We start from the raw sequence: 17122 nt of genomic DNA, 5'->3' as shown, positions 1-17122 counted from the left end.
ATATTTACAACATCAAAAGTGTGGTAACCTTATTCTAACCACAGGTCTGAGACATGGAAGGGTGGCTACAAATCTAAAATTTATGAACGTTTAACGTGATTGAGGCCACTGTATATTCCAAATTTGTTATTTCATACTCCTCATCTCTTTACTACTATTCTAAAATATAGAAAATAGTATATAGGAAAAAAAAAAAAAAAAAGATTTTTGATTACTGCATTATACAGTATATGTAAATTTTTATATAAACTGCATTGTATTTCCCTTTTTATGTTTCAACACTGTTTTGTATTTATTAAATGTCTTTCTTATGCCTGTGTTTTTCATTACAATATAGTTTTCAGAGGGCTAAAGATGAACATTGACAATAAACTTTTGAAAACTTTTAAATGGCCTAAGTAACTTATATATAAGCAGGATACACATCTGATACGATGTAGTATACCAATGGAAAAATATCAAAGAGCTTCAAAAATATTCTGCCATTAGGAGTACCAGTAATTAATATATGTTTACTGGTCTGTACTGGAAAATCTCACAAAACACCACCCACTGCAGGTTGTTGTCAGCTTACAACCTATGCATCTTATGTACATTCAACTTATGACCACTACCGCGTCTCATAGGCAAATGACAGTTTTCGCCAAGTTAGTTCCGTATGCTGTGATGCAGTGGTTTCAACTACATTCAATTACATTTGTCTTACAATTATAGGGAAGAAAAAAAGCAATTGACCCTGAAACAAAAATGAAGGTGATAAAGCAGTATGTGGCAGGAAAGAAGGCAAATACGATTGCATGTGACAAAGTTATCCCATTATAACCGGTGCTTACTGCACATGCTGTACTGCTGTGCTCTAGCGTACAATCCGGTTAACCTCCAAAGCTTCTGCATTGTGACTCATGATGTGCCACTTTGTATAAACCATTATTAAAGGGTAATGAAACCACACAGAACTCCTTTATCTGTTAATATTTATTATTAACAGGCTGAAATGTTAAAACAGAAAACATACAAGTGCTCAAACGCTGCTAGCATAATTCCTCCTCTCACAGTTAACACAATGAACATTAGGAGATGCTCACACTGATGACGTAACATAATGCAGACAACGAAAGGGTTTGTGAAGCTGTTAAAGGTTCGGCACCATGCGAGCAACAGTAATAATGAATCAACCTAATAAAATAAAAAAAAAATCTACAAAAAAATAATAGAAAATCTATACAATGTGCCCAGAATGATGACAAAAGAGGATATAAAACAAACAATATTAATTAGGGGACTTAATATCTCTCTATTATAAAAAAAAATTTTGGAAGGCTTGGAAGGAAACGATACGTGATCTTCTCGGAAGACAATTTGACATCCTGCGAGACAAGGCAGTGAGATAAAAGGACAGCTGCTGTATAAGCTTTTAAATGATCGACGTGCAGCACGACAAACAGAACACGCAGCTTGGCAGCAGCAACAGAAAGACAGCAACTAATCAGACCGCATTTCTTCAGCGTGCGTTCAGCCCACACCCTGATCCTTGGCAACACAAGCAGCAGAGATTTAAAGTGGCTGGAGCGAAGCACACCCTTTAGGAGAGGGTGGGCGAGCAAAGCAAGCAGGCCTAATACTTCTATATAAATAGTCAGGTCTGAATACATATACGGGTCCATCTTACGTCCAGATCGACTTACAATCGGTCTGTTGGAACCAAACGTGATAGTAAGTCGACGAGTACTTGTACTAACCCATATTTAGAGGGAAGTAAGTGTCTAGTTAATTAGCTTTCACACTTCCAAGAGGGACCAAAACTCCTTCACTCCCTAGAATAGTTTCTTCCAGATCTCATACTGGCAACCCATCATCTGGTCTCCGAAAAAAAATTTGTATCACCATAACATCTAAAACATTATATATGTAGAAGGAGGATGAAGAAACCTAAACAAAAGAGAGGCAGTTCTTTTTTCCACTTTTTTAAGCCACTGCTAATTCTATCAACATAACTATACATATTGCTAACTCAGTCAATTTTTCTACACCACTCACCAATTTTTACAGGCTTTCTTCTTCTGACCAGTTCCACAACCAGCAACCCTAAGTGATGCTGGGTCTGGTTTCTTTAAATCATCTTCATCCAATAGAGCATCAGAATCCATAATATCCTGTAATAAAAATTAAGGTAGAGGTTTCTAAACCGGTTTCAATAATTCACGTTTTTAAATAATTTTTTTATTTTATCAGTAGATACATAGGCAAATAAAAATAAAGAAATACCTCAGTTAAAAACGTAAATGCATTCCAGAATCTCAGTTTCTTACTAGTGGCAGCACCTGGTGTTGCCCAGGGAAGCAAAGCAGAATTATATAACTTCTCTAAAATGCGTGCAACACCCAAGACAAATTAAATGAATTTATTTCAAGACTCAAAATCTGGGAAAAGGCACTGTCCTTAAATCTCAAAATAGTAAAAAGGAAAAACTCTCCCCCCAAAAAGCACCCCCAGGGTCAAAATGTTATGTTCCAAAGTAGTTTAGAGTCTCTTCATGACAAAGAGGGATATGTATGCAAAGTTTTGTTGAGATAGGACCAAGGGTGTGGAATTATATAAAAATGCACGTGCCTCCACTTAGAGCTTTGTATATTAGACTAGCTATGTTACCTGGTTTTACATACTATTAAATTTACTAGGTAAATTTACTAGGATAATGGCAACGGAGTACTTCTCTGTATACAATCCCAATTTTTTTATTTTTAATAAATTTGCAAAAATCTCAAGTAAACTTTTTTCATGTTGTCATTATGGGGTGTTGTGTGTAGAATTCTGAGGAAAAAAATGAATTGAATCCATTTTGGAATAAGGCTGTAACATAACAAAATGTGGAAAAAGTGATGCGCTGTGAATACTTTCCGGATGCACTGTAAATCTACGTTTTGAGCACTGAATGATGTGAATGCGAACAGATTATTGAAGACTCAGATATTTTGCCTGCAGCATTTGTGGATTTCACTTTCACCAAATAACAAATCTTTTTTTTCTCACAGATACACTTCTTCATTGGGAAGCAGCACTACTTTTCCCTGTAGCAACACGAATTAGACAATCTACAAGTCTCCGACTTAAAACTTCAAAGCCAAACAATATCTACATACTTCTGTCATATCACCTATGTCCATATATTTGATCTCTTTTCGTTGTTCCATTATATCACCGAGTAATGATTTCCATTTGTTAGCACTAATGCGAGCTTTACTATCAGTTTTTTGAGACTTTTGAATTTTAGTAGTACTTTCATAATCTTTAACCTGCTCTGCATGTGTATCATGCCAACGTGCATGCTCTTTACGATGCACCTCTTTACGATGTTCTACTTTATCTTCTACTCTTTGTCTTTTATTTCCACCCCCGTCTGGACCCGTTAGGCTTTCAGTTCCACTTGGTCCGGGCTGATAACTCTCCTTATTTTCCAAATTTGCAATTAGTTTATTATTGTTCTTTTTTTGAATTCTTTCCTCTCCAATGCTTTTGGGCCTCTTTTCGACGCACTACCCTTTCTTCTTCGTTGACGTTTCATCTAGAATGTATAAAATTATTGTCCAGAAAAGGACAACATCGAAGGAAACAAATAGATCATATACCTTGTATTAAAATGAAGAAAACATAAAAATTTATAAGAGCTAAGGGCACAGGAACTGTGTCTGACAACAGCATTCAAACGAATGAGAGGTGAGTGGACCGTGGGCGTGGTTAAATCTCTTGGCACAAAGTCTCGTCTTGCGGGACTTGAAATTCTCTCTCTGAAAAAGTCTCATCCCAGGATTTTTTAATTATGAGATATATACACACACACATACATATGTACATATATATACACAAACAAAACCCCAATTCCAAAAAAGTTGTGACACTTCGTAAAATATAAATAAAAACCGGATTCAATGATTTGCAAATCTCATAAACCCATATTTTATTCACAGTAGAATACACAAAACATAACAAAAGTTTAAACTGAGAAAATGTAACATTTTAAGAAAAGAATAAAGTCATCTTGAATTTGACAGGAGCAACACATCTCAAAAATGTTAGGGAAGGGCCATTTTTACCATTGTGTAGCATCCCCTCTTCTTTTAACAACATTCTGTAAACGTCTGGGAACTGAGGAGACCAGTTTGCTGGACTTTTGGGAGAGGAATGTTGTCCAATTCTTTTCTGGTATAAGATTCTAGCTGCTCAACAGTCCTGGGTCGTTTTTTTCGTTTCGTGTTTTCAATTGGTAAAAGGTCTGGATTGCAAGCAGGGCAGTTCTTGTACTACGAAGTCATGCTGTTCTAATAGATGCAGTATGTAGTTTGACATTGTCTTGGTGAAATATGCCATGCCTTTCCTGAAAAAGACGTTGTCTGGATGGGAGCATATGTTGCTCTAAAACCTGTCCAAATCCTTTCAGCATTTATGGTGACTTTCTAGATGTGCAAGCTTCCCACTCTATAGGCACTAATGTACCCCCATACCATCAGAGATGCAGGATTTTCAAATGAGCACTAATAACAAGCCGTATTGTCTCTCTTTACTCTGGAGGGGGCAGCATGCATGTTTTCCAGAAAAAATGTCAAATTTCGATTCGTCTGACCACAGAACAGTTTTCCACTTTTCCTCAGTCAATTTTAAATGAGCTTTTGTCCAGAGAAGATGGCAGCGTTTCTGGATCATGTTCACATATGGTTTCTTTGCATGATAGAGCTTTAACCTGCATTTGTGAGTGGCATGGCAAATTGTTTTTACAGACAATGATTTCTGGAAGGGTTCCTGAGCCCATGCGGTGAATTCCATGAAAGAACACTACCTGCACTCACTTTACCAAATTTCATGAATCAATGTGATCCTTAAGGACATACTCTGATGGCCACACACCCAGAAAAAAGGATTCAACACTTTGCATGGGCAAATTTCATGGGCAGGTGCTAATTCTGGTATATGGCACTTCTTTTCTCCAACTTCTAACCGCTTCATAATCTATATATTAGTTTCTAAAAATATTGTTTTATATTTTCAAGACATACTGGGAAAATTACATTTATTACTTTATAAAAATATTACAATAAACTGTATGTGTGAAATTCCAAAGCACCCATGTATAACAACTTTGTGTTCAAGACTATGTATATTAACAATAGACAGACGATTCTGCGTTGAGAGGATGCATAATGACTACTCACATTACTCTATCATATTGGTACTTGAACTTGCACAAGCGCTGCAGCACATCTTATGCCAAATAAAACACCTTTAAGGATTTGTTAATTGAGGTGTTACTGTATTTAAATTATGAAGTCTCTTGAAATTCAACAATTAAAATAAATGCAAAGACTTCTATAATACTAATTTCATTTGTTATTGTTTTCATAGTAAAATAAGGATACTTAAGTTTTGTGTGAAACAGTATTTTTCTATAATTCAGTGACACTGTAGCAGATGCAGGGTGAACCGAAATGAAGTACCACATTTCAAACGTTTATTCTACAAAAATGCTACAAGATAAAAAAAATTTCATTACAACACAAGAAAGGGTATACAAAATAGATTCTTTTCACTGTGTTTTAAGAACGATGTCTTCAAGGCGGTGGCCATTATTAGCAATATACTCTTCAAGACGATTTCTGAACGCTCAGATGACTCGAGCGTTAAGGTTATTTCAAGGGGAATAGTGGTGATTTCATCGCTTCAAGGTTTCAAGGTCAGTGTGTGCATACTTTCGACTTAAGATAGCCCCACAAGAAAAAAATTGCATGGAGGGAGATCAGGCAAATGTGAAGGCCAACCAACATCACAGCGCAGGGAGAGAGTAAAAGGAAGGAAAGTAATGCCAGGTGGATCAGAGGTGGGTTCAAATTGTTCTATCATGGTGTGGATGGGAGAAGAAATGGAGAATGGGTTATCCTGAAGTAACAGTAAAGAGTGTTTCGAAGGTGAAAAGTGTGTCAGAGTGATGATTATGAAGCTGGAAATTGAAGGTGTGATAATAAATGTTGTTAGTGCATATGCCCCCCAGGTTGGGTGTGCAATGGATGAGAAAGAAGATTTCTGGAGTAAACTGGATGAAGTGGTGGAGAGTGTACCAATAGTGAATCAGGAAGTGCAACGAATTAGCAAGGAGGAAGTAAGGACAGCTATGAAGAGGATGAAGAATGGAAAGGCCGTTGGTCCAGATGACATACTGTGGTATGTGGCTTCAAAAGAATGGCCAGATTTTAAATAATTCATTTCACTGTCAGTCTTCGTGGGTGCAATCATAGAGCCGCGGGGAGTTGATGAGGTAATTGGGGCAAGTCGCACATGCACGTGAGGGTGCAATTGTTCTCAATTGCTTAATTGGCTTTCTACGGTGCATGATTGAAGCGCTGTGAACACAGAGCCATATATGTACAGGCTGGCACAGAGGATGGGGGAGAGGAAAAAATGAGGTAAAAGAAAGGCTTGGAAAGAGAGAATGCATGCAGCATTGGGGCAGTGAAAGTGAGCAAACAAGCCAGTTAGCTGATGAGATAGGTCAGCGTGGAAGCAAAGGATTGGCGCTAGAGGGATGGATCACGCCCACTGAGGTGGAAGAGTGGGTTAGTGGGAGTCTGCCCTAGTGATGTGAGTGATGACTGAATGTGCAAAAAGGAAGATGGGATGACAACCGACCCCGAGTGGTGTGGCAGATGCCAGCGGAAGAAGCCAAGGAAGGGGTCGGTAGTGTGAGGATTGTGGAGGCTGAAGTCTCTCCAGCTGAAAAAGCCTTGGGTGAGCTGGAGAGAATGGGAAGGAGCTATGCTTGGCTGGTATGACCCCAATGTCTGCTGCCTGATTTTATCCTTGTTTTAAACATTTGGAATTTTTTGCCTTTTTTATGGATTATTTATTTATGGAACACTGATGCACTGCACTTTAGTTGGACACTGTTTTGTTTTTATTTTAAATAAAAGCACTTTGCACTTTCCCCTTGCTTCATTTGGTGTCCTCATTGTCCAGCTCATCTAATTACATTACCAACGGTGTCGGTTTCAAGAGGCTCCCAGAAAGAGAGATGGGAGCATGGAGCCGAATCCACATCTTCACACATACCTGTCAAGAATGGAGGTGTTTAGGAGAGACAGCAGTGGAATTTTTAACCAGATTGTTTAATACAATCTTGGAAAGTGACAGGATGCCTGAGGAGTGGAGAAGTAGTGTACTGATTTTAAAGAACAATGGGGATGTGCAGTGCTATAGTAACAACAGAGAGATAAAATTGATGAGCCACACTATGAAGTTATGGGAAAGAGTAGTGGAAGCTAGGTTAAAAAGGGAGGTGATGATTATTAACCAGCAGTATGGTTTCATGCCAGGAAAGAGCACCACAGATGTGATGTTTGTTCTGAGTGTGTTGATGGAGAAGAATAGAGGAGGACAGAAGTAGCTACATTGTGTCTTTGTGGACCTGGAAAAAGCATATCACAGGATGCCTTAAGAGAAGATGCACTGAATGAGGAAGTCAGGAGTGGCAGAGATGTATGTAAGAGTTGTACAGGATATGTACGATGGAAGTGTGATAGTGGTGAGGTCTGCTGTAAAAGTGACAGATGCATTCAAGGTGGAGGTGGGATTACATCAAGGATCAGCTCTGAACCCTTTTTTATTTGCAGTGGTGATGGACAGGTTGACAGACGAGATTAGGCAGGAGTCCCTGTGGACTATGATTTATGTGGATGAAATTGTGATCTTTAGCAAGAGTAGGGAGCAGGTTGAGGGAACCCTGGAGGGGTGGAGATCTGCTTTAGAGAGGAGAGGAGTGAAGGTCAGTAGGAACAAGACAGAATACATGTGTGTAAATGACAGGGAGGTCAAAAGAGTGGTGAGGATGCAGGGAGTAGAGTTGGCAAAAGTGGAGGAGTTTAAATATCTGGAATCAACAGTACGGAGCAACGGGAAGTGTGTAAGAGATGTAAGGAAGAGAGTGCAGGCAGGATGGAGTGGATGGTGAAGAGTGTCAGGAATGATTTGTGACATACTGGTATCAGCGAGAATGAAAGGAAGGTCTACAGGATGGTAGTGAGACCAGCCATGTCGTATGAGTTGGAGACGGTGGCACTGATCAAAAAACAGAACAGACAGAGCTGGTGGTGGACAGGATTAGAAATGAGTAAATTAGAGGGTCAGCTCAGGTTGGATGGTTTGGAGACGAAGTAAGAAAGGCGAGATTGCATTGGTTTGGACATGTGCAGAGGAGAGATGCTGGATATATTGGGAAAAGGATGCTAAGGATGGTGCTGTCAGGTAAGAAGAAAAGAGAAAGGCCTAAGAGGAGGCTTATGGAAGTGATGAGAGAAGACATGCAGGTGGTGGGTGTAATTGAGCAAGATGTAAAGGACAGGAAGATATGGAAAAAGATGATCCCCTGTGGCAACCACTAACCAGAGCAACCAAAAAAAATGAACTGAAAAAAAAGAGCAAAAGTACATTTGAAACAATTTGGGTATCCTTTCACTTGTTTTTTATTGATTTTATTAAAGTTAAGTTGATTTTATTAAGTCATGCAAAAAAAAAAAAAAAAGGTCTCAGAACTCATTAGGTGCAAGTCTGGTCAAGAAACACCAAAAGGAACTGCTACAGTAGCTGATGACAATTCCAGAAACTAACACATTCTTTTTGACTATTCAAATATTGTTCAGCAACCATGGGCTTTTCTAAGCAACTGACAGAGGATGGTAAAATTAAATTGACTGATGTCTACAAAGTAGGGGAAGGTTGCTAAAAGACAGAGTGCCTCCAATTAGCAATCTCCAGTCCAAAATGTCATTAAGGAATGACAGTTAAGGAGAACTGTGAAGGTCAAGACAAGATCTGGAATACCAAAAAACTGACAAATAGAAAAGCTCATATGAAGGCAAGGAAAATCCCCATGGAACAACAAGGGATGTGTAGGCATGTTGAGTTGAGAAACGAGTGGTGGTACACTGCTCTATGTTGCATTACTGACACAGACATGGCCTTCATGGAATAGCCATCAGTAGGAAACCATCACAAAAAAAACAATGTATTAATTACGCAAACAACATGACAGAAGCACTTTGAACAAATAAGAGTTAAAAGCAAATTTAAAGGCCACAGAAAACTGCAACATTTGAAGAACATCATGCCAACTATTAAGTGCAAGGGTGGATCAATTATGCTTTGGGATGCATTGCGGCTAGTGGTACAATACATATTATACAAGTACAGATAGCCAGGAAACTGAGACAGCAAAAATGATAGCTTCTACAACAAGGCAACAATCCACACCACACTTTGAAACCTACTGGTAAGCACCTCAAAAATTACAAGGTAAGGGGGTTTTGGAATGGCCCTCATTGTCTGCAGATATGAATGTAATTGAAAATCTGTGAGTAGACCTTAAATGTGAGGTGCAAACAAGATAGCTCAAGAATACAAAATGTCACAACTGGGACCAATCTGCACGGAGGAATAAGGAGGGATTTCAAAAACAAAAACTCAAGGATTCATAGCTAGCAAAAGGCAAGTTGTGATGTTTGCCAAAGGGGGTGATTACTAAGTACTGACCTAGTAGAATGGCCAAAGTTTTACAAATGCCACATTTATTTCCTATGTTTTAGTTTAACAAATGAATTGTTTACTAACATTTTCATTAAATCATTACAATTTTAGTTTGTTGGCTGTCAAAATTGTACTTTATTTTTTTTCTTCAAATGTCAACAAAATATGTAATTTGGCCACATCAGTCCAAGCCTTTACATGCAACTGTAACTGTTTGGCATTTCCATTATTTTGTTCTACCATGTAAAAGAGATGCAAATCACATACATTTATGTGCAATATAATAAAAGGATGTATTTAAACTAAAAATTACAAGCCTGCTTCTTTAGTGATGAAAGCAGGGCAACAATTAGGTTATAAAAGTGTGTAGAATGCAAACTGCATTAAAACCCTGTTCTTTCACATTAAGATTTCAGTGGATGGTAAGAGAGTGTGGGAAGAGATGAGAAACAGATCAACTTTTTATTTCTCTTTATCTTTTATCCCGAAACCTTTAAGTGTAAATTTATTGGATATCTTACCAATCATAACACCCAGCAATACAAATAGAAAACTAGCATTAAGGCTAACTTTTGAAAAAACTTATTTTATATAATACTCTACCTAAAAATGATATTTGTGTTAGTAACTTATGTTTTGTAGTGATGGCCAAGACATTTTTTGTAATCCCCATCTAATGCTAGTATTTCTATCTCTATCTAATGTTTTTATGAGGAACAAAGATAAAAAGGTTTGATATAATATAAACCAATGGTGACCAATACTGTACATGCAACTGACATGAAAAGCGCCCTTATGGAGAAATCTAACACTATTCACATAGCTAAGCCACATGTCAGTTATTCAGGCATTTGCTCACAACAAACAAGAAAGATACATCCATCCATTTTCTAACTCGCTGAATCCGGACACAGGGTCATGGGGGGGTCTGCTGGAGCCAATCCCAGCCAACACAGGGCACAAGGCAGGAACCAATCCTGGGCAGGGTGCCAACCCACTGCAGGACACACACACAAACACACCCCCACACCAAGCACACACTAGGGCCAATTTAGAATCGGCAATCCACCTAACCTGCATGTCTTTGGATTGTGGGAGGAAACCGGAGCGACCGGAGGAAACCCATGCAGACACGGGGAGAACATGCAAACTCCACGCAGGGAGGACCCGGGAAGCGAACCCGGGTCTCCTAACTGCGAGGCAGCAGTGTTACCACTGCGCCACCGTGCCGGCAAGAAAGATACATTTTTTGCTAAAATATTCTTAAAGAGATACTTCCATAATATTCAGTGCACATAACACACAATACTAAGCTTATGAACTGAAGGTTAAGACTATTGCCCAATTAATGTGGGGGGAGAGTTCAATTTTGACCAATGAATGAGGCAGATATATAAAGATACAAGAAACAATATAAAGATCTTTTTCAATACAATGTAGGAAGTTCTATGGAAAAAAACAAACAAATGGTCTATTGTCCATCTTATGTTAGCATGGAAAATCAATAGTCAAAATTAATATCTAGCTCAAGCATTACTAGAAGCATGTGTTTTGGGAATGCATTAAGTTAACATCATTTTGGATAAAAAAAAAAAAAAAACTTTACATATTTTTTTTGGATAGCATTAATGTGTCAATCACTCCAAATCTTTTAACAGGGATATTTAGTGTACTCCCAGATAGGATTACAGTACATATGGAGAAATTGGTTGTAATAGCGTATACCAAACTACTAACATGTAGACCTATTTTACTTAACTAGAAGAATCTCAACCTCCATTTTTCTATAACTCAGTGGGGTAAGAGATGCTCTAAATGATTTCAAATTAGAAAAAAAACTAAAATTGTCTTTAAAATTGTTTTTAAAACACAGAAAGAATTTATTACTACAATTTTTGAACAAGCATGCAGGGCCTATGATTGACTCTCTTATGCTATTTATTGATTGCTCTATTATGCATAAAATGTTAGATGGGGGTTTGATAATTGTGCCTTTTTCTTTTTGCCTTTCACTTGCATAGAACCTGAATACTGTTTTGTTAAAGTTTGGCACAACAGAGTACTAAAATTTTCATATTAAAATTCCCACCTAGCCTAAAATACATTAATGCTGACCAATATCTGGAGATTCAATTTTAAAAAGAACACAACACCTAAAAACTTCAATAAACAGAATTGGTCCCTAGCATTATTTATTTGGTTCATTTGATGAATCTAAAATGCAGACTGGAGAGTATTTACTCCTGGTTAGGCCTTGTTCACACGGGCGTTAAGTTTTTGGATAAACGAACTTGCTCTGAACGTCCTAGACGTTTATGTTGCATTTTGTGGTGGCGATCGATTGACTTCTACACCGGCGTTCGTTTGTCTCTGTCTAACGCCAGCCTGCAGGCCAAATTGTAGTTTGTGTGTTAACCTGTGGAGGCAGTGTCGGGAACTGGATAATGAAAGCCCTTGTCGTTTTATTTGAGGTGCCTCCTTTCAATATGGACCATTTTGCTATGTTAGATATTAATCTTCTTGTTTTAAAAATACTCGTAATACGGCGACTTAGGGAGAGAAAAAATCACCGCCGCTACTCGGTTCATCCTCTGACTGCACAACGTCTGTTTAAAGCAGTGCTTCTCAAGTATTTTCTGTCATGCCCCCCCTAGGAAAAAGAAAACATCTCGCGCCCCCCGCACGACTATAAATAGTATCATTTGTCTATAAAATTGTTATAAGTACACGTCTGCATAACACTGTATCCTTATTAACGTATAAGAGAATAAAAAGAAAGAAATGTGGACCAATTTACAACAAAGAATAGCTTTATTAAATGTAACGGAAAAGATTTAAAGTGCATTCTAAATTCAAAAAAAAATTAAAAGAAAAATAAAAAAGCATGTTCCCCGAGGTCAAACGCGACCTCCTTGACGGAGCCAAGGGCGCGCCCCACTATTTGAGAAACACTGGGTTAAAGGAAGTTTTTGTGCTTTATGAAGAAATGCAAAATTTCCGCAAGTTTTTAATTACTGTCGGATGTCGGTTTCCACTTTTGATTGTCTGCTGCAGCTGGTGCAATGCCACATTGCACGCCGATCAACCAATATGCGACTTGGTGTTAGCCCCGAAGAGAGACCACTTGTCACTTTGAGGTAAGGAAACAGTAGTCGAGTGTGCGCTTACACCGGTGTTATGCACTGAAATGCCCCCAACACCCCCCTATGGATTGCCCCCCCTACATAATTGTTATCAAATATTATATTAGAACATAAATTAATAGGTTCATGGTTTACAAATTACACGAGACAATAAAATAAGCAATATGAAAATATATATGTTGTATATGAAAACATAAAAATATTAATATTTTTTCATATACAACATATAAACTTATATATATCCGGTCCTCCGAAGCGTAAAATAGACGCGCAGAAAACGAACTAGAAGCGGTTTCCTTGCGTTCGTTGGGTTTTGAACGCCAAGAAAAAGCTGCATGCAACGTTTTTTTGATGCCGTATAAACGCGCGCGCGGACAAACGCGCGCCACCAAAGCCCGTGTGAACACTCTCATTGACTCCTACGTAGAAAACACTCGGCGCTTGATCCGCCACCGGACGCTACGAACGAAAAAACGCTCGATTTTAACGCCCGTGTGAACAAGGCCTTACAATTTTATTAAGTTTTTTTCAGTACACTGCAATTAATGCAATTCACTGTATACAGAATATTGTATTAAATACTTACCACATCATCATCATCTATGTCATTTGCTGAAAGAGTCCATAGTTTTGCAGTGTTTGGATCTAGGGCTGGTTTTTCTGAAAATATCAGCAATTTAGAAAATTAGGTTTGAGGAACTCAAGTATTGTTTGGACATTAAAAAAGCATAAAATATATACATCAGCAAATTACACAAAATAAAACTACAGTATCTAGGCAATACTGCAGAATTACTCTTACCTTTTTGTGTAGCCTTCTTGCCAGAAGATAGCTTGAGCTGCACAGAGGATCCTACTTCAAAGTTTGGCTTCTCTGCTCTTATGTGAACACAAATCAAGTCATCTCCTTGGTAAGCAGTAGAATCTTTAATAAATTTAGCTTCTTGTGAGCTTAATGGCTCATTTTTTACCTTTAAAGCAGACAGAAATAAGTATTTTCCCAAGGCAACTAAACACACATATAAAATAGCACATTTTTTAGTGCACAGAGTTTTATGTATACAAATAAATTTACATTCTACAGATATTAAGAATCAAGGCTTACAATAAATTACTATTGGGACCAAGTTCAGGGTAGAGCATGCACTGCATTTGCCGCTCCCACCACACAACGAACCACCTGGATTGGGACCGAGTGCAGCTGGTGACACCTCAGCACCACACTGTTGTGTTTTTTTTTTGTTTTTGTTTTTTTTATGATGGCTGAAGTGCCAATCTAGCCACCAACCCCCAAGTTTTCCCTTAAATTGGAGGACCTGTTTGCAGGGCTGGGTTCAGATTAACGTCATACCCAGGACGAAGCAATTGCAGATTAAGAGTCTTTCTCAAGGGTTCAACAGAGCAAAGCCACTTCTGCAGTTACAGGATTCAAACCAGCCACCACTCTGCTCTACTACAATACACAGCTACATTTGATACAATAAATAGTGCGTTTGATTAACCATCTGGGGAGCACCCAAATACAGAACTTGCACCTGCCCTTTCGCCTTCCCTAAATTCATTTAATGAGATATTTAATTATCCTGCTCGTTATTTGCACTAAAATTTCCAATTCAAGAAATCTGACAAGTGATGCAAATTTAATAAAAAATGCATTTAAGAGACCACTTACATCTTCATTAATTATACTGTTTAGTAGTAAAGAATACTGTAATGGAGAAAGATATTAAAATTTTAAAATATAATTACTAAACATGCTGTACACAAGTCTGTACAAAAGTGACAGATCTTGTCCATGGTTTATCATAGGTTTAATTTTCTGACACTCTGGCATGTTTTGTTAATTACTTACTTGTTCGGCTCAACTGACCAAAACAATAAGGTATACTTTTACCATTATACATTGATTTAATAAGAGAATAAGAGCTGGGCTCATGTATTATTTTGAGTTTATGCATGCCAGGAGACTTTAACCTTGGTTTTACTAAGGTGACGTACCATATCATTTTGCACATCATTTATACAGTCCCCCCCGAAAAGAACTGGAACAGCAAGGCCAATTTGTTTGTTTTTGCTGAGCACTGAAGATGTTTGTGTATGAGATCAAAAGATGAATATATGAGAAGAAAAAAAAAAAATCAGAGTTTCAGTGTTTATTCCTGGTATTTAAATCTAGATATGTTAAACTACATAAAACATTGCGCATTTTGTATCAAACCACCCAATTTTTCAAGTGAGCAAAAGTATTGGAACATAATGATTTCAACTAAATTAAAGTGGTGTAGCCATAGTATAGCTCTAAATTAAATGTATTTTTATTAGGCAATGCAAATAAATGTGTAACTTTAAATGACAGCTTTAACTTTTGGTATTTTATAAATCTTTCGAATAAATAAAAAAGTACCTCTTCTATATTCATGAAACCAGACAGTTTTAGAAGTGATGAGATCTTGTCAGCAGTTTTCAGTTTACTGATTTCACCTAAGAACAAACACAATTGTTTGACAATTTATATAATACAAAAATGACAATCTATACCCTTTCTTTCAATTTTTTATCATCTACATACATAGCTAGTTTTCACCAAACAATAAAAGCAGCTGCTTGAAAAAAACACTATTTCTTAGACAAGTTATTTGACTCTTATTGCAAGTATTAGCCTGTATTCACCATCAAAATATGTTCTCATCACTACAGATACTATGACTTTTTAAGCTGTAGATTCTCTCCATTTGTTATTATTACAACATTCATTGTTTTCTTACCTGCATTTGTTGTGATCAAATTTTTTTTTGTCAAGTTGAATAAGCCAAAACATAATCAGTAATCAAAGGGGAATACATTATTAAAGAAGACCCAAAAAAAAAAGTAATTCCCCCACTTTTCTGCTTACCTGTTATGGATACTGGCTCTGCTAGTGTTAACTTTCCTCCCGGTTTAAGAACACGTGCATATTCTGTAAGGACCTCTGAGCTGTGAATAACTGCACCATCTTCCACCACTCCAGAAAACACATGGTCATAACTAGAAGAACTATGTGATGCTAAAGGAAAAAAATGTTTTTTATATTATATATTGCATAATATAATTACAAAAACATACATTATGAATAATACATTTCTTAAATAATCATATCATTTTTCTAAGCCTGCATAATCCAGAGCAAGTACGTGGAGGGCAAGAGCCTATAGAAACAATTCCCTGAATAGGACACCAGTCCACCGCAAAGGAACACACTTATTAGAGCCAATTTAGGATCACCAATCCACCTAAACCTCATGCCTTTGGACTATCGGAGGAAACCAGAGCACCCAAAGGAAACCCACATGGAGAAAACATGCAAACTCCATGCAGGGAGGACCTAGAGAGCTACCTGTTGTGCTGTCATGCCCCCGTTTCTTAAATAATGTACTGTGTCACACACGTGCGAGTAGGAGGCAGCCAAAGGGTCTGAGTAATTGTAATAAAACATCCGACCAGGGGGCAGCGGAGTGCGCCGACTGTCTTTCTCAGCTCCCTACAGACCTTTCCCGGGAAATCCTGCAAAGTTCCGGTGCCTCAGAAGATATTACTACAGGAGCCGGCCCTTTTGCTGACGTCACTTCTGGTTCTGGCCCTTTTGCTGATTTAATTTCCTCTACGGGCCTTTAAAGCCTCCATTTTGGTCTATTATAGTCAGTTCTGTTGTGGACTCTGTTCTATGCACATCATGCTTAAAAAACTTAAAGTTTTGCAGCTGGGAACATAATATACGGGTGGCTGTCCCAAATCATTTATGATGTCTGTGTTGTATTATTGTCACAGAAGTCCCAGAAGAAACCGGGACACGGACCTGAAACTAACCAGGTAGAAATATAAAATACATTAAAGTTGCCAGCACCAGTGCCAAGTTTTACAGAGAACAGTAATATGTTCTTTATCAAGCTGTAGCACAAAAAATAAAAATATATATATGGCAGAGAGAAAAGATACTACAAGAAATTATGAGTAGAGAGAAGCCACACAATGCCAAAAAAGTACGTATTAGAGTACAATCCAGCAAATTCGGAACTGTATAAGGCTCTCCTTTGTTGTGCAGTAAAATTAAACTCATCGTTTTTGGATAAGTCATGGTGTCATTGTTGGTGAATAACCATAATTAATTTTCTACTTACTGTACTTAGTACATGTACATAGTTTAGTGTCACTGTACACACGTTTACTGTATACAATTTTTTTTGCATTGTACGTATTTATTGCTGATGGCCTGTCTATTGTAATGTCTATAACATATCTGATATCGGAGATGCTTGATATCTTTAAAATAATATTTAGGTTTTACTGTATATAAACAGTGTGTTTACATACATAATTTCAATGAATCTTGCCTGATATCTAAGAGAATACAAAGGGTTTATGCTGTGTAACTGTGCGGGGAA

At 37.6% G+C, this 17122-nt stretch overlaps 1 protein-coding gene across 6 annotated transcripts in view; it reads right to left on the bottom strand.

Moving 5' to 3' along the window:
- ciapin1 (cytokine induced apoptosis inhibitor 1) overlaps positions 1-17122 on the bottom strand; it is a 60142-nt gene that overhangs the window by 24167 nt on the left and 18853 nt on the right. For all 6 annotated transcript variants that reach the window (XM_039763812.1, XM_039763811.1, XM_039763813.1 and 3 more), the window contains exons 3-7: positions 15598-15747; positions 15109-15185; positions 13507-13675; positions 13291-13364; positions 2038-2153 (exon numbers count right to left, since the gene is read on the bottom strand). In XM_039763812.1, the coding sequence (XP_039619746.1) occupies positions 2038-2153; positions 13291-13364; positions 13507-13675; positions 15109-15185; positions 15598-15747 (586 nt within the window). The remainder of the gene's footprint in view (positions 1-2037; positions 2154-13290; positions 13365-13506; positions 13676-15108; positions 15186-15597; positions 15748-17122) is intronic.

The sequence above is a fragment of the Polypterus senegalus genome, chromosome 9 (assembly GCF_016835505.1).
Source record: "Polypterus senegalus isolate Bchr_013 chromosome 9, ASM1683550v1, whole genome shotgun sequence".
NCBI lineage: Eukaryota > Metazoa > Chordata > Cladistia > Polypteriformes > Polypteridae > Polypterus > Polypterus senegalus.
This window is presented reverse-complemented; position numbering and strand designations above follow the sequence as displayed.